The sequence below is a fragment of the Haliotis rubra genome, unplaced genomic scaffold, assembly GCF_003918875.1.
Source record: "Haliotis rubra isolate DU_JTF1 unplaced genomic scaffold, ASM391887v1 Scf375, whole genome shotgun sequence".
Taxonomy (NCBI): Eukaryota; Metazoa; Mollusca; class Gastropoda; order Lepetellida; family Haliotidae; genus Haliotis; species Haliotis rubra.
Genome location: NW_025767052.1, coordinates 647,580 through 674,668, shown reverse-complemented (window position 1 = coordinate 674,668; position 27,089 = coordinate 647,580). Strand labels below are relative to the sequence as shown.

The 27,089-nt window shown below is 37.3% G+C and overlaps 1 protein-coding gene across 1 annotated transcript; it reads right to left on the bottom strand.

Moving 5' to 3' along the window:
• LOC124286080 (forkhead box protein E4-like) lies at positions 1-27,089 on the bottom strand. The gene is given in 3 exon segments (XM_046722405.1): positions 1-124; positions 25,792-26,854; positions 26,857-27,089. Coding segments are annotated over 3 exon segments (1,347 nt in total). The 5' UTR covers positions 27,017-27,089.

The following is a 27,089-nucleotide window of genomic DNA, read 5'->3' as shown; positions in this document are numbered from 1 at the left end:
TCACTCTATCTGGTGCTGGTCCTTATCGGGGAGGGACGGGCAAGAGTCAAAGCTGGCGAAAGGGGGCGTTCCAATCTCCCTATAATGGACGTTAAAGCCACAAGCATTGCTGTCATAGATAAAACTATCACAGAGGAAAAAACACAGGGATTGCAACGGTATTAGTCAGTGATTGGTGGTATCTGGCGTCCACTGAAGGAGCGATTTGCTCGATGGTTGAATTTACTTATGTCATTTGGTCCAGCTTGCAACGGCAACCTGTTTACGACAGGACCCTTTACTTAATACCTGTGTCAACATTCACTTCATGATGTGATACGACATTGGTGTCTAGATTGGTGCTTTCTCAAGGCTGAATATTCATACTGAAATGTCACTTTATACAGTACTCGTGTGAATGTAATAGAAAGATATAAACTGGATATAAATTAGTTATAAACTGGATATAGTTATAAACTGGATATATTTCTATATCTTTTTCTATAATTTTAGTGATCCCGGAAGTAATAACACAAGCGTGATTGGAAGATTTGAAAGAATGATGAACACCACGTGAACACTGTGTACATGACAAATGAACACCCTCTGAACACCATGAGTAAGAATTAACGCTTTTTAGGTGACAAATGAACACCTCTTTGAGAAAGAAGGTTCATGACCACAGTCTGAAAGATTAAGAACACCTTCTGAACACCGTGGAAAGATGATGAATACCTTGTGGAAGTATGGAAAGTTGAAGACAAGGCAGTACTTGAAACATCCACATATAACAACTGTTTTGTTGCACTCTTGATCATATACACATACATACATACACACACACACACGCACGCACGCACGCATACATACATACATACATACACACACATCTACATACATACATCTACATACATACATACATACACACATACATACATACATACATACATACATACATACATACATACATACATACATACATACATACATACATACACACACACATACATACATACATACATACATACATACATACATACATACATACATACATACATACATACATACATACATACATACATACATACATACATACATACATACATACATTTTGCACCAGTCTTGTAGGCAACATATACAGGTTGGCCAATACAGTAACAAGGCAGTGAGTGAAATGTCTGTCGTTAATACAATGTCATTAATACGATGAAAGCTTTGATCGTAAACTTCTGACAGACCAGGAACAACTTCCCTTTGTTGTCACTGTAGAAAGATACGATGATGTACAGACTAAAACAGGTCTACATCTTCACAGTTTCTGCCGCATTTTATGTAAGTATCATAAACTTGCGTCTTTCTGCCGTGGAGCAACATGTTTATGTTTCTGAAATATCTCATCCCAAACGTCATCATTTACACAAAACACCAAAACTACATACAAACTTGACCACAAGAGCTACCCTAGAATCTCGACTTGTTAGTTTGCACCTACTTCACCAACCCTTCCTAATTAACCTAATCTGCCGTATACAGATGTGTGTCTGGTGAGCCGCTGGTTTGTCAACAGCCAATCTTACCAGGGAAATACTCCATTCTTTATCTACGGACAAACCCTCTTTGTCAAGCTTAGATTACTACTGCCGGGTCTTTAAACAGCGTATTGGGTAAATTAGTTTAAATGACCCTGTTTATAGGTTTTATACTTGCCGTATATACAGGTAGCTGGCGTAATTCTAGTGATACCCCCATGTTATGTCTTGTCAAGGTTAAAGGTCAAATGCCATATCATAACTTGCTTTTGAAGCAACCGAATATTTATTGCAATGACTGTGTATGCGAAAACGGGTGACAGAGGTGTACTGAAGCAGAGGTGTTGTCGATGACTATTTTATCAGGAGGTACATGTCGTGTTTTCCTCTTGTACCAGGAACTGTGCATCGTCAATATCTTCTCAGCGATCCAAGCGTACCTCATTGCGCCATCTCATCAAAGGATGGCAGCAAATATAGTTTGTTGTGGAAATGGGCTGCGATCATCAGACAAATATCTGAAAGGGTCCCTCGTTGTTTCCTGACTTTATATACGCTATATATCTTTGTAAGACAATGACAGGGATATGCATGTCGATCTTGAAGAAGACCAGCGGAAGCGACAAGAACCCTGATTTTGTGATGTTTTGTTCTGATAATATGATAATATTCAGTCTGTTGATGAATAACATATGGCCCCTGGTCGATATACGTCATGACAACAGTTTTCAGTGCTGAAAGATTGTCTTTGATATCATGTGATTGATTCCATCAGAGATTTAAGATTGTATGTAATGTAGAAAGTTTCTCAACCTCGATAACCGCCAGAGTCGAGCAAATTCTAAAGATGTATTCGATATACAATACAATTCATATTTCGTTTATAACTCAGTCCCAGTCGTATTTTAAAGCAGCCTACACTTAACTTATCGTTTCTCTATTCACAACTATCAGTACTGGTCATTGGTTTCACTATGTGACAGTGACTGCTACGGTCTTGAAGCCCCTGCCAGGTATAGGGTGAGTTCTGGTTGTAGTGATTGTCTGCCAGCTTCATCATTTAAGGCTGCCCCCTACATGGAGCTGGTACCTCTTGGTGTTACTGAAATACTGGTTACAGCGTATAAAGAACAACTCATGCAGGCATATTGGTGCATTTAGGAAAAATCTCAAGTTATATAATCCCTCTCAATTTAATCAGTACTATATTCTATGAGTTAGTGACATGGGATATGAATGACAAACGCGTGGACGTGAATGTACTGCGAGTTGGAAATCAACAGTAAATTGAAACTTAGGACCAGAGTTATAAATCACCACCATCTTCGAAATTCACAACATGATATTTATAAAATAGTTTCCCTGACAGGTGGTTTAGGTTTAATGGAGAATTGCTCATTTAACAGACATTCTGGTCAAAATGTCGCTGCCTCGTTCGATGTCCTTACTGTTTCTTGTGTAGATTGTTTGGTGGTGCCCGTAGATCAAGACATGCTCATCCGTCACCCCAGGTGTAGCACTGTGATCTATAATAGCTCATAGATAGTTTGTTTTTATGTTTATATACTGGATATCCTCTTGCATAAATGTTTTATATTTATTGTGATCGTCTCTCATAAAACATCATTATTACTCAAACTAGTCAAAATAGTCATTCAATGAGAAAATGCTCTTTAGAACTTATAACGTATAATACAAGGGACATACCCTTTCCACATCAGTAAGAAATATCTGCTAAAAGCAGTGTCGACTATATTATAGGTTTGTGTTTGTTTAACGCCGCAACCTTACAACTGTATGGCGACGGTCTGGAAATATTCTAATCTGGACAATTTAGTAATTGGCATCATGAAAACACTCCAATTATTATGGATATCTTAGCATACCTTTGAAGATATTTTTAATTTGTAAAACTATAAATGATTTAATATTTAGGTACCCTTCTGGTAAAATATTTCAGAGTACTTATCACATCAAAACATACATTGTTGTATATTTTTTTAAAAACACACATTAAAGTATTATTTATTTCCAACACAAGAGAGACATTCCTTGAACTTGATCAACGTGTTTGTGGGGTTTGCGATGGTTTATTGGTTGTGTTGGTTACAGGGGCACATCGTGCTAGACCATCGCAGACAGAGTTTACATCTTGTCGACATCTGTAATCTGCGGGTTTACATAAACAATCTGTAACATATATCTCCACGTTTCGGCGTTGACTTCTTAATCTTCTGCATATTTTTCAGTTTTCACGCTTTTTATCTGACGAGGAGAGCCAAACAATGAATAAAAAAAAAGTATAATAATATTTCTACAATTGGTAATTGTTATCAATTTTTTTAAATCACAAGTGTACGTATTTTAAACGTTTACTGGGTGATTCAGCAAAATATATATTCAATGTGTGTTCTGTTTTGAATATGTTTATCCAGTAAACGAACACTTTTAAACAATCATCCCACCATCGTAATTTTATATGTCAGGGATAACGAATACACCTGGGTGACATGCAGTCAAATTTTAAACAATTACCGTCATTGCTACCATGAAGAGACTCAAGGAACGGTATTACGCGTAATATATTCCCATCTAATGTCAGGGATCCAAAGTACGGGTTCTATGTAGTTTCGGGGGAATCTACACCAAGACGCTGTCATCTGGATGAGAGGTAAATGTTATAATGATGGAGAAGTTTGTCGTATATTTGTGCGCCAAACTTTCGTCGGCGCCAACAGAAAGCAGTGCCGCGAGTGCTGCATCCAGACTCATTAATCACGCGTTGAAGATCTATTTGATAATCCGATTACGTCATCAGTTCCTGTGTGCGTGGGAATGTATGTACACCTGCTGCTGTCACGATGAAGCAGTGTTGTAGGCTCTGCAGCAGCGTCTGTGTGCGATAAACAGGTGCATCAGTAATATAAAGGTGCCAGTATCATAATAGTAATATATGATAATATGTTGTGGTTGTCGTGACTGCAGATACTGTATGATTACACAATGTCATTTAGATAGTGGTCAAATGTAACATATGTTATATTTAGGATTACACTTTCTAGTAAAGTACAGATTCTAGTACCCTTGTAGATACTGCGTTTTAAATGTATATGCTTACGATGTATTTAAATGTTTGTGTTACCAATTCTTTGTTAAAATGTATATGTTTACAATAATGTTAAATGTTTGTGTTACCATTTTTTTCGTTTAAATGTATGTGTTTACAATGTTTATCTTATAACTCACGGAGTAATTAAACATGGGCAGTCTTCCCAGGTAGCTGTTACCACGATACCAAGATTACAGCCAATTAATCAGCTCGTATGCTACTTAATATTATATTGTCACGTCGCAGACTCGGGTTGGAATCCCCACATGGGTACAACGTGTGAAGCTCATTTCTCATTCCATTGCTGGAATATTGCTGACTGCGGCGTAAACCCATACTCACTCACTTAATATGCTCTGCGTGTGGTCACGCTTGGTGACTTGGTCGACTGCTGTCACTAAAGTTTGAGAGCCAGGACGTTGCCCTGAATATCAATCACTTGTTTGTCGCGTCAAGACAGAAATATTTTAGAACCTGCTGACATATAGTTGGAATATTGATGTGTATATATGAAACAAAACACTACACCCAAATTCAATCTGCTAGTTCTCATCTCTTTGGAGTTGTATTTGTTATCTATTATGTTAAAATGAAGTTTGTTTTTTAGGTTGTTGGGTTTTTGTTTGGTTGGTTGGGTTTTTTGGGGGGGTTGTTTTTTGTTCTATTTGGTTTGTTTTGTTTGTTTTTGTTTTATTTTTGTTTGATTGTTTTTGTATTGGTTTGGGGTGTTTTTCTTGTTTGTTTTGGTATGTTGTTGTTTTGGTTTGTTGGTTGGTTTTTGTTGATTTTGTTGGTTTTTTGGGGGGTGTTAAGGGTGTGTGTTTTTTAATATTTTAAAGGTCCATTTTTTATTTTCATCAAATTAAGAGGTTATACTTCCTACAATCAGATGACCGCCAGGAAGATCACATTAGTCTGTATGCTTCTAAAACATGACGTGTTACAATGCCGAACTTATCTGACCCATCATTGATGAATCAGTAATAAACATATAAAGCATTATATTTCCGTTGCCATGTTTCTTTTAACAGTGGTCAACTTGTGTAAATATGTCGTTTCCTTTTAATGGTTGTCAGTTTGTTTGAATGGGTCGTTTCCTTATGATAATGCAAAACTTGTTTACATCTATATGAATGGCTACGCAGAATGTGTAAATGAAATACATGTCTTCCAGATATTGATGGGAATAATATATATAATAATTATTTCTACAAATCTCTGACAGAATTGAAGCTGTCGGATGAAATGTCGTTTTTGTATTGGCAGATGATGATAGATTTAATAACATATGTACATATAACATATAGAATTTGTTTTCAGAAATACAGATATTCCTTTAGGGACAGGACCTAGTACAGCGTCAGGTGTTACCGAACATCAAGTACTGATGTGTCTGGGACAGCCGTCGTTTTATAAAATGAATACTGCTGAGTGCGGCGCAAAACAACATCAGAATACACAATGACGCACTGTCCGAGTGGAATCGCTGCCTGTTTCACTGCTGGATATACGCTGTACGGAATACTTCTCATACTGTAAATATATGTGATGTTTACATCTCGCCCACATGTGTGACACAACTAAGACTCTGTTTACAGAATACTTACATTACTGATTGACAAATAGGGAATTATCAAAACAATCGTATAATTTAAGGAACACAAACACTATACGGGCTAATTTTATCATATGTTAACTATATCTTAGCGAATAATTCGCTAGCGATATTTTATCCAAATGCTAGATTTGGGTGAACTGTACGGCTTTGGTATTATATTTCAATTATAATTTAATTAAAACTTTGAAATATTTTTATTCGCGGAATACACTACGGCGGGGGAATATCTTACACATGGTATCGTTGAAAATGAAGGAAATATTATTTTGGGCACGCAAGTGTGCCAAGTTTCAAACATTGTTGGGGTGTACTTTATTACCTACTCCAGTCTCCACTGAACCAATATTTTTGTACAGAAATACGCAACCATCACAAACTCAGGGAGAAAAGAAGGATAAAATTTAACAACCGTTCTTTCAGATTTCAAATCTATAAAAAAATTCTATGTATGCATTCCTTTGCCCTAAAGTTTGTATGTATATCTAAAAGTAATTCATTTGTGAAATTTAGAGAATAATTTGCTATCAGTTATGCAAAATATAATAAAGTCATTTGGTATACCAGACTTCTTGAAAAATGTTTTGTGAACAGTTTCATTATATATTCTTAAATTTGAATTTAGAAAATACTGGCAAATCAAAATTAATGTAAAATGTATTTTGATATTTCAGATTTTTAACAGACATAAATTTGCATTTAGAAAATCATGTAATGTTAAATAAATGTAAAATGTGTTTTGATATTATCATTTTCTGTTGTTTAAACGCTCCGTTATTTTCAGGTGTGCACAGTTTGTCAGTTATGCATGATCTTGAACCAACATATCAGTTTATTTACATTGGAATAGACGGAACTACATTATTTTGACAGGCGATCTATTTCAAATGTTGTAGCATAACACGTGTCGATCCCGCATGGATTGACTTCAAGATAACTAATTAACGACCTCAGACACATGACGGCACACATGTGAAATATTTTTAAATCTGCATAATTCTGAAATGCTCCAAACGTTCACACACACACACACACACACACACACACACACACACGCACACGCACGCACGCACGCATAGGCGTGGGTGTAAAACGGTGCGTTACAGCAGGTTACGGTGTCTTCATACACATTTAATTAAATAATAAGGTAAGCATACATCCATGGCGTAAGGTCCGTCGACCATACGTTGTTAATATCAGCTCGGAGCATGGTGCACGTGCTACAGCGGCAACTAACGTGCTCCACGTGCATCACGCAGGGCCACTCATATACTATAAATACGGGATACTTGGAGCTCTGTTTCTTTGCTTTTTATTTCAAATATTTCCCTCAAGAGAATATTTTGTGAAAGTGTGAAAGTGTGAACGTTGGGTTTATTTCTTTATTTTTGTTGCATTTGTACATAGGTGCACATGTATATATAATTGTCTGTATAAACAAAAGGTGACCAGAATTTACATATTAGTTAAGATGTCCATACATTTTTGCTATGTATTTCATAAAGTAATAAAAGCATGTGAGTTCTTCCTGAATCATTTCAAAGTTTATTGTTTTTTAGATGTTTTATTTTTTTTAAATAAATTGTTTGCATACAATTAATAAAAGATTCATTGGTCCAACATCTGGTAGCAGAGAGTCAGGAAATATATTTTTCTTGTTAAGTTTAATGGATAAATCGGCTTTCTGGTTGAACCATTTTTCAAATTGTGTCCAGATGGAACTCACGTGGTTGCTATACAAAAACAGATGATCAACTGTTTCACGTGATTATTACAATAACCACATAAATTGCTGTCTGCGTATCCCATTTTAAAAGTAAGGAATTTGTTGGTAAGATATGATATTAAATGGCATAAAGGAAAAATTTGATTTTTGTTGGAATCATATTATATTTTTGTCTATCAAGTTCCAGCTCTGTTTCTCCAAATACTGAGTTTGTATAAGAGTTTCATAGTAATATCGATTTCCGTTTACTGTTTTAAGTAGATGTATGATATTAAATGGCATAAAAGGACATTCAAGATTTGTTATTAAATTCGGACTACCCTCGTTACACTGACAATACAAGCCCTCGGTCCGTGCAGGTAGATTTACTTTATTCCCCTCAAGAGAATAGCCAGGTCGAATCACAACAAATTCCATTGGGCCTAACAGGTGATATAGAAGTGGAACTCAGAAAACCAGGGACGACACCAGGTGTTCATGAACAGGGAAAACATGTCCTCTATCAATATCAAGTGAGGAACACGAAATATATTACATCAGATCAGTCTGGGATTGATTTGGTTCTGTTAGTCGAATGTATAATAAGAAATATTAATTCCCTTCTTACGAGACAGATAAAGTATACTCCCCATCAAAAGTTTAGACTCACTAGTGTAAATGTAGCCACTTACTTAAGTCAACTCTTCTAAACTAGATTTGCAAAAGTTTCCATACTGTTTAAAGGTACTGTTTACACATGAACTGATGTATTGTAAAACAAATACGTAACGTTGAAAAGATTATTGTCATGGGTTAAAAAAATGATGAAGCTGAGTGAAAATTGGCGAATTTTTAACAAAACTTTTACACCACAACACAGCTGTTCACATGCACGATATTTGCACATGCATTTTAGCAATTTAATGCATGATCCTCGTGCAATTCATCTGCATAAAGTTTGCAGCTGGTTCCCCAAAGTTAGTGGAGAAATTCATCTTCGATGTAACCATACATATATGCATAACATATAGTGAGTGCTTTATGTGAGTCTAAACTTTTGATGGGTAGTATATATGTGAACAGAGGTGTCTATAATTCAGACACAGTGTGCAGTACTTGTCAGTGCTGAAAATAGCCCAAAATTGTACACCTTAAAGATCAAGGATGGTGTCCGAGTTTGAATCACACAGGGACTGCAAATGCCTGTATTTATGTAATTTTATAAACATTGTCAGAGGTGGTTTGTCACATAACTATATGTTTGTTTATTGTTTAAATGTCTGTTTTATGACCTCTGTCACACTCAAAACATATCGCCAAATCTATGCCAGCTTGTTGCTTTGTTTTCTTCTCACATACATAATGGCGCTGTTCTCTGATACTTCAAACTAGAACACTGTCTACAGCCACTAGGAGATTTCAGTGAATGATTTTTTCACATGGGGGTTGAGTTGTATAATGCTACACTTTGTTGACAGCAGCCATGAAATCAAACGTAATACAACAATAGGTAGTATTGCAAACATAAATGGTTCCTGTTGCCGAAGAGAAAATGAATAGATTGTAGTAACTGCATTGTTGTGTCATCCACATCTGTTTGCTTGAAACCTACTGGAAAATCATCAATCCTTCTCTTGCTCACTCAACGTCCTCTCCGTACACAGGATGATTTCCTAAATTATATAAAACATAGGTGAACTTATCAACTCTACAATGGATGGTTCGAATTGGATTCTCGTGATGTGTTTTTAAATAGCTATTAGCTTTCTAAAGAATTCGTGCTTGACATGTGGTTCACAATGATGTGTGGTGTCATGCATGTCCCTATCTTGACTTGTGCCATGTGCTCCTGTGGGCGTGTTTCTGGAGCACAATTGACCTGTGTTTGCATGTGTTTGTGACTGGTGCCAGTGGTGGGACTTGACCCTCTTATGTATTCGCCAACACCTGGTGTTGTCGCTGTTTGATACTGATGTATAAACAAATGTTGATGATAGACTCGTAAAATGGATTAGTGATTTCACAATTATGAAGCGGATGTTGTAGCTGTTGCTGGTGATCCAGCAGGCGAGGCAACTTCACATGTTCAACTAGAGAACATACACAAGACGGAAACTTTACACATTTTATTTCTGTGGTATACAATTGTGAACATATGCATATATAAACATTTCGAAATATGTACATATATAGGTTAAAATTAAATACATCCACTCCCGATAAATATGTACATATATACAACGTATGATATCTGACATACATGCTAGATTCAGTTTACACATTCAACTCCGGCCATTAAGACATTCAAAGGGTTTTGTAAACAATATCTTACACCCAGGCTCATTTATTCACATAGTTCGTTTCGTGAACAATAAATTAAATTGTCGCTGATCGATTTTCGAGTCCGGTTCGTGACAACTGATATTTCGAGATGTTTCCAAGTTCGATATATCAAAAGTTGGTTGTGAGTTATATTTCAAATGAGACATGTCTGGACTGAGAGATCGGAATTGAACCATATAGTGTATTTATTGCTCCAAATACGTTTTCAACACCTAATATCAACTAATTGTGAAATACTATCAACTTTTTATGAGGACGTTTAACTGGAATGTATATTGTGTTCGATTGATCTGAACAGCGCCCTCCGACTCAGATCCACCTCTCTACACCTCTCTAGTACTACACTGGATCAGTTATTATTATTCATTACTAAATCACAGTCTCACTGCTTAAATACATTAAAACCATGTTAAGTCAACAGGAAACACAGTGAAGCTGTTAATCCGAATCATACCGTCCGTAATAGATACGTCCGGTTAATGGATGCTCCAACAGGTAACGGTCAAGGTGAAGAGGTGTGAGGATTAAACGGTCTGGAATAGCGAGCTTCCAATGCACATTTATTAATTCACATCTTCCTTTATGAGAAGATAACTAGAAATCTAAATATTATACCTAGTACCTGTGTATATTTACCTACTTTGGATGAACATAGAACATATTTTTTTATGACACCAATGTCTACTAGATCATTCATACATATTCATATTGACATACATTATTCATATTCATAGCAGTTGTTCATTAAAACAACAATAAAGGCACCACTTACATCTCAAACCTAGTCACGTCTATTCGTGATTCACATGTTCATACTAACAATTTGTCAAACAGTGTTGGATATACTTAATACATCATTCTACAATTAGCATTGTTCAGGTCCGTTCATTCATTAGCACTAAAGCATTAGTTAAACAAATCCACTGTGGTGTTCAACTAGGTGTCCCCGTAGACTTAGATAGCCGGGAACAACTCAGCCCATCTGACAGATTCAGCCGTACATAATCTCCCGTCGGAGTCTATAGTCTCTCAATTATTTGATAACTATCTGCAAAAATAAACCCAGCAATCGTCGTCCGATGTGAACATTCCGTGGCCGGAGTATGGTCTTTAGCTGCCGAAGTATGCCGACATATACTGCTCGAGTTCCCACGAATCAGAAACACCGCTGTGCTGGTGATAAATAACCTTGTTCCAGAGAGAACAGTTGACAGTCTGCCTACGCTCAACATCCAACGGGATTCATCCACTAGGTGTTCGTCGACAGAAGCTAATTACACCAGACGTTTTCAAGCGAACCCAGTCTGACCAACAAATCCCTTTTTGTTGCTTGTAAGGTTCACGTCAATTCAAGTGACCCCTCTCGGCATTTTTGAATCAGCTGGCCTCATGTCTCACCTCAACCTTCCTCGACGTTCTTAGGCTTATCGGGTATATCAAAAGCGCCGCCATGTCTGTAAGGCCAGGAGAAGCAGACGACCCCGTGACGTCACAAGACAGCAGACGTAAACTCGCTCCTCGAGATCTCGTGTCCTTTACCCAAATCAAAGGCAGTTGTTCTGAGATCGAATCCACCTTGATCGTGGTCACCTATACTAGAGTGGGTGTTGAGTAGCTTCTGAAAGGAAAAGTAAAGAAACATTTAACAAGTGTTCTTTAAGCGTTTGAATTAATCATCAGAAGTATCTAGTCTGCAGAGCTGCATGGCGCTAGCTCCCGCCGAACTGCGTCTAATCTCCTTGTTTACGTTATATGGCTCTGGATTTGTCGTACAATTACAATTACAGGGGAAAAACTGCATATATGACCGTAAAGGTCGACACGAAGTACAGGGGTTACAATAATGTCTAGGAAAGCAGTAGTCTTCGGTCATTTAAACAATACTTAACGCTAATGCTTGTGCTGGGACCATTCTTACATAGTCTTCTATAAAACGTATTGTTCTGTGATAATTCGATATTAGTATTTCTGAAAACAGAGATACACACGTATTTATATTCAAACAATCATGCAGTCAAATCCTGTCATGCAGCCGATTAATTACAATTATGCCTTCTTAGAACAGAAATTCTGCAATAGTCAACATACTAGGCACCAACATGATTTAAAACACCAGTGGCACTGCAGGTCTAGGGCTTCCGTCCATATTCAAGGGACATTTTCTTACCAAGTATAGTTATGTTTACATCTTCTATGTACAATTTGCTTCTAAGAGTTCTAAGAGTTCTAAACCTGCTCGTACCCGTGAAGGTCCGGGTTAGAATATTAATCTTCAGTAACCCATGCTTGTCGTAAGAGGCGACTAACGGGATCGGGTGGTCAGGCTCGCTGACTTGGTTGACACATGTCATCGGTTCCCAATTGCGCAGATCGATGCTCATGCTGTTGATCACTGGATTGTCTGGTCCAGACTCGATTATTTACAGACCGCCGCCGTATAGCTGGAATATTGCTGAGTGCGGCGTAAAAACTAAACTCACTCACTCTAAACCTGATCAAGAAATCTTGCGTATATTTGACAGTAATTGACACATCCGGAACTTCAATCAATCCTATCATCTCAGTGTCATGAAATATGTATCACCTGATTTACATTTCCTGTATAAAATACCGTTATGTCCTCATATACAGGCACACCCGACTCCAACATGAACTGTCCGTGTATACCACCGTACGCGTGTACGTATAAAGTTGTTTTGGTTTTTTCTGTATATTTATGTCCAATATATTTCTTATTAATGTATTTCGTAAAATATTTCAGAAGAAGCACACAAACATGTATGCTGGTGGCTAAAACTGACAGACAACAAATAGAATAAAACAATATCCGAAATGGTGAGTCAATGGTGATGTGGTTGATCAAGTCAAAACATTGATTACACAACAGTCTCGTTTCCTTCTGACCGGGTTCCGTCCTATTGCGCAACTTAGTACAATAACCAGTCCAGAAATTTGTGACCAACTCACAAAAGTCGGATCGGCTGAAAAGTAGGTCATTGTCTGAATTGGTTAATGAGACTCATGTTTCGGTTTGTGGGTGTCATAGTTGTGTTTTGGACCTTAAGTTTGCAGTGCTTCGGCGAAACTTTCATTTACCCGGCGGTTAGCTATATATTGGAACTAAGAACATTTTCTTCTTCTATATACGTGATGTCTCTTTCATCTTTCCACTTTACCATAGCAGGTAGATTATGGGACGTTAACAAGATACCGATTGGATATTATAATCAAGAAAAACCAAGTTCTATGGATAGTCAACTTCTTTATTGCAATGAGTGTCACGTTTCGGCGTAGGGACTAACACCCTTATCAGGCCAATGATCACTTCACAGAATGTGTGTTTATATTTGCAAATACTGTGGATTGTGTTGTTATATTTCACGAAATGTTTTACCTAACCAAACATCACCAACACATGTTTCTTTCTGTCTGCATTTCTCTATTGTTTAACGCCGCGCCCAACAACAGTCCGGCTTTAAGACGGCAGTTTGTGAATACCTGGACCAGACAATCCAGTGACTGACGGTATGAGCAACTATCAAAGCCACTGGTATTCCATGGCACTCACTCAACCACGTCACCGATCCTGCCCACCCGATTCACTTGGCCGTCTCCTAGGTACCTTCCTTGAGACCATAGCTAACCTCGAATCCCTACGGGAACTGGTATCAATTCTTTAAATAAGGACACAAGTGATGCTGATATTAGCTTACAGAGTTGCGTCCCTTATATACATCAGGATCCAGTGATCGTGGACTCGAATCACCAATTATGCTTCTTTGTTTGTCAGTCATATATAAGTGGATTTCACCAATAAGTGTCACTAATCGGTTCCACACTTGGGTTTCACCAATAGGTTTCAGTAATGGTGTTTCACCCGTGGGTTTTACCAATAGGTTTCACCAGTGGGTTTCACCTGTGGGTTTCACTACGGTAGTAAACGCCTAAGACCTGCATCAGTATGACCATCCTTCCAACGTTAATCTGACACGCCGTACTCCTTCAATCCATCACACTGACTCACAATGTTTGATCAATAATAATAATGATGATAAGGGTGGATCTACCCCTCTGAGTTTCCTCTACGTGGAGGTGCAGTCTCAGCGCCACCATAACGTCAAAGACGTTGATGATTGACGTCTGAATGCTTTCTGATCGTAACGCTTACACAAATTGGCCTCACTCGTTTAGCATTTCAAGTGCCTCTGACGGGGGTATTCATTTCGGATTGTTTGTTTTGATCGGACTGTGTTGTCATAAGTCAACAGGCGAAGTTTATTATCGATCTGTTTTCCAGTTGAACTTTGAACTGTCCCAGCAATCACTATGCGGGTTAATAGTAGATATTAAGGTGACTATCGGCCACACATGCCTCAGTGAACGAGAACAGCCGTCTGTTGTGGGGCGTGTAACGTTGTAAAGTGGCGTGTCTCTTCACCGTGTGCACTGCATGTACACACTAATGTCCTAATACCCACCACTACAAACACACCGATAAATACCTATATCACAACGTCATATGTCAGTCACTTGGAAGTATGAACCGATCTACTTGTCATTATGTTTCCATATTGTTTCCACATTGAAAGGATTCAAAATTGGTTTAGTGGATTGTGCTAAGGTGATGAGTTCGAATCATATGTGATCCATTTATGATCCTTAAATGATCTCGACAGCAGTAGTCGCGTTTAACAATACCCACTCACTCACTCATTGGTCTGTGAACACCATAGCCCAACACCGAGTTTTACATAAATTGTAAACAACTGTCCCCCCTCACTTCGGAACCCTGTTTAAAGCGGTACCTCACTTACTGAAAGTTTAGTACACGCTAACAACTACCACAACACACTGTCCACAATACAAGCATTCCGAGGCCGCTCTATATCACGGAGAAATGCTGAGAATGCGATAAATTCCCAATTCTCTCAGAGTCATGATGACTTCAGAAGCCACGCAGCGATGAACGTGTTGAGAATTGTTTCTTTATCTGATCAACCAGCCTGGGGTCCTTCAACCCGTGAGATCGTAAGAGGTCCTGTCCAGTGGCCCTCCTCCTTGAGAGCAGTTGTAGGGGACTATCACCAAGGAGTCACGAAATATCTCGCAAGGTTTTACGATAGCTGCGGGTTTACGAGTGGAAAGAATTCCAAGTGATCAAAGGCAGACACTTGGTCGTACAGTGTGCCTAGACATATATCGCTAATATCCGTGGGGTTGTGTACAGTAAACAACGAATCATTATCATCCGCTCGGGTGGTGGGAAATGTAATAACAATACTATTGACATACACATTCATTTCTAAAATAGTTTACATACAATGTGAAAGATTTATCTGTATTTTTAATGTACATAGGGTAAGTGGCCTGGACTGAAGTTAGAATTCCAGATATATGATGGCCTTTGAGTCCATGGAGAGCATGGTTCCAGTCTCGGTTCTCTCACCCTGCATTGCCGCTATGACAATACTCGCAGAGAAGACTGATGGAATAATGCCATGTGGACATGTGACGTTTTGTGGATGCTTACAGATTGCTATTCCATCGGTCATTTGTAACATTCAGTTCTAATGTCAGCAAGAACGTATACCTCTTGGGACAAAAGGCTAACAGCTTCTTTGGACGAAATTATATGTTGTTACAGAAAAATGTACATCTTCATGCGACATATCAACTTTCATTATCTACTGATCATCATTTACCGTCCAACGCCCTGACGCCCTACGCCCCACGCCCCCACACTCGACACACCCAACACATCGCTATACCTCTGTTTGGACGAGTCTACATACCGTGCGTTATACTAATGTGTACCCATGTCCCTTGATACCTGAATTCCCTTATCAGGTTGATCATCATTTAGTCCATTCTCAGATTTGAACCCGTACTCCCAGAGTCAGGCACTTATCGCCAGTACACAAAGTCAGCGATCTAACCTACCCAGCCACCACGGTCTTTATAAAATAGAAGTCTGATAACTGGCAGTAATATTAACATTAGTCCACAGCATAAGTTTAGCAAATATAATATTCATAATAGTTCATTAGTAGAAATTTCATGACGTGTGTTTTTTATATGGTAAATATCAACCGAGTCTCAGGTAATCGGCGAGGCAAATGCCTACTAACGGGGCGAGTGCACATGTATCTAATTTGCATACATATATGCAAATTAGATACATATATGCAAATTAGTCACATGTGCACTCGCCCCGTAAGTAGGCATTTGCTACTTAGATGTTTTATGCCATAAGCTTAATTCGCAGATAACTGCTTTAGTTAAAACATAATTCTGTTAGGAAAATGCAGCATAGAAAAAGTGTTTTACTTCAGTAAATATGATATGTGAACAGTAGAATGGTATATGAAAGTTAAGCAAATATAATATTTTGAATAGCCGATATATAAGTATACTTCCTTGTCTTTGAATGTTTGCTGCTGGTGTCGTGCATGTTAAACACTCGACACGTGTGGTACCCTGTGTTAGGTACTTCATGACTAAATTTTGTCCTGAAATCTTGTGTCCCCTGTAATTGTTAAGCATTATTAGTATTTCATATTTGTGTTTGTAATGCTGTGTATGTTTAATGAGCTTTGTCAAATTATGTTTCTCACACTGTTTGTTGGTAAAATGTCTTCAAACAAATTCAATGTGCTCGAAAGCATCATGGCCTGTCATGTTGATTAAATGATTGGATGTAAACATCAGACGTCAACGTCAGAGACTAGAACCAGTCTCGATCATTAGTCGAAACATTCCGCCGCTTATAGATGAAGAAAAACGTTAAAAACACATTCAGCTTGCAACCCAGAGTGAGTGAGTGAGTTACGTTTTACGCCGCTTTTAGCAATATTCTAGCAATATCACGACGGGGACACCAGAAATGGGCTTCACACATTGCACCCAGATTCTAGGCTGGGTCTTGGTAGATTTAACACAGTACAAACAACAAATTCTATAACCGATAGTTTAGAATAAATGTGAACATCAGCATTTTATTCTGCTTTGTTTGTAACACAATCTAATCTATACTTCCCATACTTGACACAAGCGAGTACAATTTATAATTTAATTTATTTATCCAGTATCTTTTGTTAAGTAATTTACTTCCAGGGACCGTGAGAGACGTTTAGTTAAGCGGTATTGTTTACTTATCCGAGTTTAGTTAACCAGACTCTAATAGTGATAATTAATGAAGAAATTTGCCGGGACCAAAGAAAAGTGTTTACTTATCAGGTCTGTTTAGTTAAGCGGTCTTTACTTAGGCGGTTTCCACTGTATATTAACTAATCACCAAAGTACAAGCACATTGCAAGTAACAATTTATTTAACCGACAGTATAGAATAAATGTGAAATACTTATTCTGCATTATTAGTAAAACAAGATATTTTCCATACTTGACATCGGTAAATTTATTAACTATTATTAGTAACTGTGTTCCTGTGAGAAAATGTAATTCTAAATGTAAAGTGTGTATATATTTACCGTTATTCAATATTTCCTTCGAATTTCGATTATATTTGCGATATGTCCAGCATCAGTTAAGTGAACCAATATGACAATATGTACCACAGAGACTGCAGTGTTTGAAGTAAATAGTGCATTATTTGACAGAAATTCACATACTCCCAATCTAGTTGGCATATTAAACTGGACCCTAAGCGTGTCTTATTATTAAAATGGTTTTGTCGCTTTCTTTAATAATTATTATTTTACGTTCCATATTCAACGTGGTTCGCTCTGTACAAGAAAAGTATAATTTGCTGTTCTTTTGCGAACATACCATACAGACTAAACTAATTGTGTCATGCTCGTAGTAACTCTACGGAACTGGAACACCCGACACCCGACACCCGACACCCGACACCCGAAAACTCACGTAACCTTTGCACATATATGTTCCTTCAACTTGTATACAATCACTTCTTATATATAATTATACATTTGGCTTAATGTGCATTTCATCTATTAACATTACGGGAAATAGTAGGTGTGCATAATTAGACTATATTGGATGTATTTTTTAAACAAACGGCCCACGTTACCCAGCACATCCAACACATACTCGCCAAGCTTTACACACACGGACACATTTGAGACACATGTAACACACACACACCACCCCCCACCCCCTCCCTGTGTCGGTGACATCATTCGACACACGTTAACAACTCAGCGGCGAATATGTACTATTCATTCCTTAGTTTTAACAGCTGTTTTGCTTTATACCAAATGTTATTTTTTCCGATGATTGTCAAGTGTATTCTTTTGCATTAACGTTCTATGTTAGATTATATCTTTCTTGAATATATATATATATATGAATATATATGTGATTAAATTGAATTATATTTTAAGAACATATAACACAGCATAATGCTGAAATATATTCACACATGTCTAATTATATATAAGTGACGACAGACTTATTCTTGCCAGGAAATAATACGTTTAGCCTCCATGTACCCTTTTTCTGTCTTCATCATCCACCTAAATATACTTCATTGGAAAGGAAAATGCAAAATATCCGTTGCAAGTATACGAATTGCCAATAAGTATGAAAATAGCCAATAAGCCAGGATACCAGGAACAAGCGCCCGTTACATAACGCGCACAAGAAGTGTTTATTTGTAGCCCAGACATATGGGTAAACTGAAAATCAGTGTTGACACCACATTCCCTTTATAAAATGCGCTATCAGGGTTTTTTTCACGACTTTAAAAACCTGTCAAATATCATTTAAACATTACTCATTGTCAAACTTACTGTCCAAGTGGAAATAATGTACGTCTGATGCATGCGCAAATATCATACAAATGTGTGTATTAATATAAATTTGAAAATATTAGTTAATACTAATTTAAAAAGAACAGTTTAAGTATATATTTGTAACAAATAAACAAATTTGGCTTGAATCACTAAATAAAATACTGCGCAACGTCATTTTTCTTCCGAAAGCTATCATATGAAATGCAAAAGTTCACGGTTTAGCAGAACCCACCAAGAAGTCATCAAATATATATATATGAAGACGATCTAAGACTGCAGCCTTCAGTTTGAACCATATTGTCAGAAGTGTTGAATTCTTCCATTCCTGTAAAAACAGGGTACGCTTTTGATATGTGCCAACAAATGAGGAGGCGCCAGACATTATATATATTTTGTATTACCCCCGATACGTTTACGTTCATTTTGCTTGTTGACTTCCAGGGGAACAGACAATTCATGCTTCCTAAAATATTGCCCTCAAAATTATTAGTGTAGACAATCGAAGTATATTAAACAAAACTGTCTTAAACAATAATTATGCAGTAAAGGAAATATACAGCCCTGTTATAATCTGGCTTATAGAAAGTTTATTTATAAAATGCACGAATCAGTCAGTTTCGATATTCATAAACACATGCTTATGATACTGTCGGATGTGTATAAGTAAATTTTTTCTGGGCAAAGATTTTCCATAGTTATGGAAATATGTTTTTTGCCTCTGTGCTTATCTAAACAAGCTGTTACTATTGTGTAGAGAAATCATTTATATTATCGACAATATCACATGAACAAACAGATTCGAAGCAGTTAAAACCTACATATAATATACTTGTGCAATGAGCTAAATAGTATTTCATTACAAAAATAATACGTATATCTTAATAAATTAATATATTGAATAAAGTTTTACTTATCCGTTATTTCACTTTCCGAATTTATTACAATGCTCAATATCTTAAGAATTTACCTGTGTAGTTCATTACAATAGTTTAGTTAGTTTACATCTATTTTATTGGCAAAACACAACAGGTGGTCCACGTACAATCCTCACCTGACAGAGATCAATATCAAACATGTGCAAATACAATGTCAGTTAAACTAATAATTAGTTAGCGCTTTCATGGCTATAACAGTGATATCTGAGCTAAGGACGTGCATATCTGACAAGATTTCAAATAACTGTATTATATGTTGAAAATGCTCATAAAAAGGTGCCGTAGATGGCGATCATATTTTAACAATATGGGCGATCTAAATGTAACTACATTAGCAATCCGATTTTTACTACATTTTTTAGTATGACATAGAATCGTTTGGTTTCGGTAATATATCTTTGAACTTAAAACTAGTTTACTAGACAACTGACATACTTAGGTACTAAATTAAACCGAAGTGTTTTTAATTTATTAAAATTACTTTGAATCTATGAAAACACGAATTAATTTAAACATGACACCCGAAGGATTATAGATAATATATTTTCAATACATTTAAGAATATTATCATAACACGGTTTAATTTTAAACTAAACTGACATATGATCCAGATATTTATTCATGATTTAAAAGACTATTACACACATGGCCATAACAGAAATTCCTTCTCAGAATATCATGAATAAAATAAATAGAATGTTTTACCACAGGTTTTATATTCTATGAAAATTGATCTAGCCAGGTAAATCACAATCACTTCATTCTGAGGAATCTCAACACATCTAATCTGTCTGTTCTTAAAGACAAACAAACAACAATTTGGTGCAAGCATATTACTTGCTTTAATATGCGAAACGAATTCTCGCAATTCTTCGAATTTGTCACATAATAGTTTTGAAGGATCTGTAAGAATAATATATAATTAACATAATATTTTTGGTATAATTCTGGAGGACGATACACGTCATATTTATATAATATTAATGAATCTGTTTCTGTTCAGTGTTTTTATAACTAGTTTGTCTTTTCCCCCAATGGAATTTCTGCAGATAACCGGATTATTCCCTGGCGTTGACGTTGTGATCATTATTAATAGCCGAGTGTTACTTTATCGTTTGAATTAGATTTTCAATGAAACACAACTATAAAATGTGTGTTGTTTTACGATTGTTTTATTCAGTTTTATTCACATATAACACGAGGTGTGAAGATAATTGACACAACTTGTGTTTTGCATATCGGCAACTACATGATAATCAGATGGTAACTGAAGAAATGTACCGTTGGTAATAGTGATTATTATGCAAGATATTTCCTAGAAGTATACAACACGTTTATGGCTGTTCATTCTACATCAGCAGAAAATTGACATTCTCGGTTTTCAGTATATTGTTATCTCTCAGTGTACATTGTCCGTTTTGCTTTCGCGAGACAGTGAACATGGCGCGTGTCCACAGGTGGCTACCAATCTGCCATGGCCAATTTAGTTAACTCCTTGATTAGATATGAGATCCTTTCGCTATTAACGGGACGAGAAGAGTGTTCAACAACAGTTGAAGCTCAATTCCAGTCAAGGCCAAATCGTCCGTAACCGATAACGGGCATCTAATTATCACTGACAGGGATTTAAAGATGGCGTGTGACACTATCGCAGCAGACGATAATTACGTCATGATGACGTCAAGTGCCGTGAAAATGAAGAATGTCTGAAGATGAAGCTTACCATCAACTTACAGATTATAAAGTCAACAAGGCAACATAGTTTCATTTCGGAGTAGACATATGATAAACATGTTGCATGAGCATCACGTGAATTGCACGTTACATATTAAACAACCAGAGACATATGTGCAATAATAAACAATAAATAAAACAGCAGTCTCATCAGAATGAAAAGACAATCTGTGTTTCAATCATGATTCCATTCCAATGCAGAACTGTGGATGGTCCTGGCGTGACTACAGTTGCAGTAAATATATTCGTCAAAGTGACGACAATATTTCAGCAAGTTTGTATCTCTAATAACAATATCATAACATCAGATCTAACAACATCTTAAATGTAGATATGGCATCGAAAGACACACTTTTATGGAGAGTATATGAATATTTCGTACCCACCAGTCAAGTGCAAAACGAATGCACTTGGGAAAAGATTTTAGGGAAGTCTAGGGGCCAAATGTCTGTTCACCTCTGCGTTTTCCAAAAACTGTATGACGATAAAGTATATAATGCAGTACACAGCTTATATCTGAACTATCTTTAATCAGACAACGATTTTAAAATCAATGTGAGGTCAGAGTGAGATCATGTATGTCTGTTAGAAAGCACGTGGTGCACAAAACATGACATGACAAAGTTGAAATTTTCACTCGTGCTTGTGACTAAAACATTACTTTTGTCAGGGTGCCTCATGAGATAAACATGTTACATGAAAATACAATTATCCGATGTGTGTTAGCACTTGTTAAACTAGAAGAACTAACAGAATGCACAAAAGGTGTGTGTTCTTTCAGAATACAAAACGTGGTTGTTTTCACGTGGAAGTTCAGCTCAGATTTGGTTGTGACTGTGGCGCACTAGGGTCCTGTAATGTAATGCGTGTTTGTGTTGATTTACAATTACTGAATACCACACATTGTATGTAGGTTCCATAGCAACAAGTAATGTTATTCCCTCTTATTTTTAGAAAGCTTCGCACGTGGAACTTCGGTAACGATGGGATCTATTTTCCAGCTTTTGTTTTCATCCTGTATTGGATTTTCGTGTAAACAAATAATCTAAAATGTTCCAAATCAACACGTGAGACACATGATATATCAGTCTGAACGTACCCCTAGTGCCGACTAAAACACACACACGATAATAGTGTGTTTTCACTTCTCTACGTCTCAAAATTCCAACTCTCAGTAGCAAGGTATGGTCTGTTACGTATTGGAATGATATTGGTATTAGGAATACGGAATAACCCAAAAGTCTGTTTCACAATGTGCTTACGTCATATCTTCCGCGATTGTATGGACGACATATGTCGACATGTGTGTACGAATTTAGGATGTATCGCGAGCAAGTGATGCTAATCATGTCAGTATATGCTTCCTTGGTCAACTCAGCTCCAATGTCCATCATGTGAGACAAATCAAAGCTTATTAGCTGAAAACGTGATCATATAAAGCAGATAATCGATGCCTAATACAGCAATTAATGCTGTGTATTAATCGTTGTTATACTTCTTCATTTCCCTACCCGTGTTACATCAACAGCATATGTATTACCGGAATCAGACTGGATATTGTATTGCCATTAGTGAACAAGGAAGGTCGTTAGTGAAATTATTATGTGATGTTTTGTAATACAATGTTACTGTAACATATTTCGAAAAAAATATTTCTGAAGAAAAATAGTTCTATCTGACGATAAATGTCATTCATTTGTTCCTGTGCAATCGGAAACCATTATAAACTCTGTTCAAATATTTTTTCATATTCCAGTATTGCAATGTAATGTCTTCACTGAGTCTGCCGATGTGAGACATTCCGGCTCGTGGAGATGTAACTGTTCGTGGAGGTACTGTGGGTTCAGCTATCATTATCCATTTCAGCAATTACTACAAGTTTCAGGTAAATCCCGCCACCACCACCCTTCCATGTACAGCACACCATGTCTGCGTGTGGTGTAAATCTATACACGTGTACTAAACACGCATGTCCTCATTTTAAAACAAAACCACATGAAACTGTTAAATTTCCAATTGCATGTCGGTACAAACATGTCCTGTATTGGGCGTGGCTCAATGTCATTTGGCCCTAACAAATAACAGGAGACTGTGCTTCATCAGACCAGGTTAGGAAAGTACACATTGAACCTACTAGTATATTGTCGCAAATATCGAATACAACGATGGGAGACTTTGCATCTTGTAATAAAGAGGGTCCAGCTGGTTTTCTTATTGAAGGAGAACATCAACATAACAGTACATTCGTACAAGGCTAGGGGTCTGAATATGTTAATGATCCAATCTGACTGCCTTGTTGCCTAATTGTAAATGCAAACAAGACATTTTCACAGCATCAACAATAAGAAAATAATGTCATTTTTCTGCAGAAGAATGTAGCAGGCGTGTGTTTAGAGATATTTAGAAAAATACAACATTTAACCACCACGCAGAGGTTGGTTAAGTAGACAGTATAGAAACTACTATAGTCTAACAACAGACATTACAACTAACATCATGTTTTACAACACCCATGCTGACCTGTTAAGAGTCAAAGATCCATAACTGGTTTGTGTTTTAGACCATATTGTGGTAGATGTAAACAGATATGACGCAACAATGTGTAATAATTACAATGCTTTCACGATACTTTCAATTGTTTGTGTGAAGGTAGATAAATATTGATCTTAATCCGTGGATCATTTATAGTGGAACATTAATGTATTTAATTTCCGAATTGTTTTGGACTTCAAAATCTGTCCAAACCTAATGTACAACTGTTGGGTAAAACTAACAAGATCAAATAAAACATTTTGCATATAAATGATATAACGTTATACGTATATACATATTGTCACCGTTGGCGGTGTGGAGAAACAAACTGAATGACTAGCTTCTACGTCAACATGAAACATGGGAAAACCTTCATGTTTGTACCGTCTTAGTTACGAAGCTGTGAGGTTCGATGGCGCTCATGCACTTTAATATTGTCCTCTTTGACTATTTCACCTAAACGAACTAAGGGAAATATGGAACATATTAAACACAAATAGTTTTAAATGTAACTGTAAATGTGTGTATTCCAATTCCAATATTATTCATATGGCCATTGGACAATACTTATATGTCCAGTTATGGTTTATATCAGCTGAAAGAATAATCCTTTCGTATTTTTATTTGACCATTTTCTATATATTAGTTTCTTTTCACGTTTATTTATAGTTGTAATGGGTATATTTATGTTTATATAGTCACGCAGATCGTTTAATATGGTTGTTATAAACACAAATATCGCCCTGATTCTCACTGAACTGTAATTACCCCAGCTTTTGTTTTAGTATATAATAATCATAAGATAATCTTTTCGCAGGTAAAATTAGAAAAAATACTTCATTTCCATAATATTGTTAGTATTTCAATGTTACTGCCCACCAACGTGTAATTTGTTTATTCAGGTCGTGTCAATGAGTGTAAATACCACAAGACACAGCAACAAGACAACAGTCAACGGGATACATTCCTAACACACTGTATTCTACCTTTGTCATTGTACATATCTATACAAGTTGGAAGGTCGGGTCCTGTTTGTGGTAATGTAATGTAGATCAAGCCAAATGTCATCACAAAAATCATCGCTGAATTTATTTGCAATAGCATAATTCAAAAACACATTGATTATGATAAATTATTGAATATTGAAAACCAAAAGCTCCAAACATAATTTCCTTTTGAATACGTTCAACATTGTTTGATAATCTATGTTTTACTATGTTTTACTATTTTATTTATTCGAATATGTGGTTTGTTCTGATCTGAAATGAACCACATAAACATTTGACTTCTCTACTTCTCACCAAATATTTATCATCCATTTTAACATGGCTGGGATTTTGCTGAAATTGCTGCCTGTGGGTGTTAAGTTAGGTATTATGTCTATCAAGCTACATCACCTAGTGAGAGTTCATGGATTTGTCACTGCCAATATATTGGTTTCTACCATATTTTTGTCGTATTCATAACATGAGACACATTGACGTTTTACTACACATGCCTACATGAGCTAGTTGTTGTACCTGTGTAACTGTTGACATACCTTGAGAACGACTGGTACATGGACTGCGATGTGTTGTCGCTGTAACCCTGCCACTGCCCAGAGCCTGTTCCATACATGCCGCTATTGCAAGATGTCCCGTTCGACCCTCCATAGTTACCATTGTGGTACCATCTCATGAATGGATTGTTCATACTCTGCCTTAACAACGCTTCATCCAGTTTGTACGCTCGTCTCTCTGCTTCTGTGTAGGGAGAGTATATGGACCCGATGGTTGCAGGGTGGTTGAACCCCATCCCTGGATTCAGGGTAGCTGGTGGGGTGCTCAGGTAACCATTAGTCATGGGGTACATCCCAAACTCTCCCTCCTTCTTCCTCCCTCTTCTCCTGGACCTCCTCCTCTGCCTGAAGTCCCCCCGCATGAAGTCTTGTATATTGGCAGGATGGATCGCCCAGTAGTTGCCTTTGCCGTCCTCACACCTTCCTGCTTTGATGAAACAGTCATTGAGGGACAAATTGTGCCGGACACTGTTCCTCCAACCTTGACCTTTGTTCTGGTAGTACGGGTAGTTCTTCTCAATCCAGGAATATATGGAACCAAGATTCAGTCTTTTCTGGGAGGACTCCAGTATTGATTTAGCTATGAGAGCGATATAGGAGAGTGTTGGTTTAACATCTGGATTATTTTTACCCGTTTCTTCGTCGTTCTTGTCTGTTGCCTCTACCGTGCCTTCCTCCTTCTTCTCTTCAACCAGTTCCTCTTTATTCATCTGTGCAAGTCGCTCTTCTGTCTGTCCATCATGTTGTTCCGCGGTGAGACTTTGGTAGGTTGTTTTATATTGGTCAGGGTCATGTTCTAGCTTTGTCACCGTGGCGTCCATCTCATGAAGAACTTTCGGCTCCTCCACGTCGTACCTTTGAACAAAGTCCAATCCATTTCCGATCGGGAGTTCGGGTTTTATCAACACCTGGTCATTTCTCTGTATGTCATACCCATTCAAATCCACCTGACGGTTTGGGACCTTGTAATAAGAAGGACTGGAATTTGGCACGAATCCGGAATGAAAGAAAGTCGATTCTGCATACGTAGGTGGTTCTCGGGGAGGAAGTTTGGCGACGTGTTGGGAGTATTCATGTAATTTCCATAGCACGATTCCGTCTCTGGGTAGTGTCCATGATGCAGCTTAATGGTACCCGCATCATACCCGGGCGATGATCCATAGAGACCCGTCTGATACCCGTTACCTTCAAAGGGAGAGTTCTGCATCTTGTGAGGAAAACTCGACAAGTTTTTCTCCTCTGTTTGAAAAACAGACGGCTCAGACCTCCTTCGTGACTGA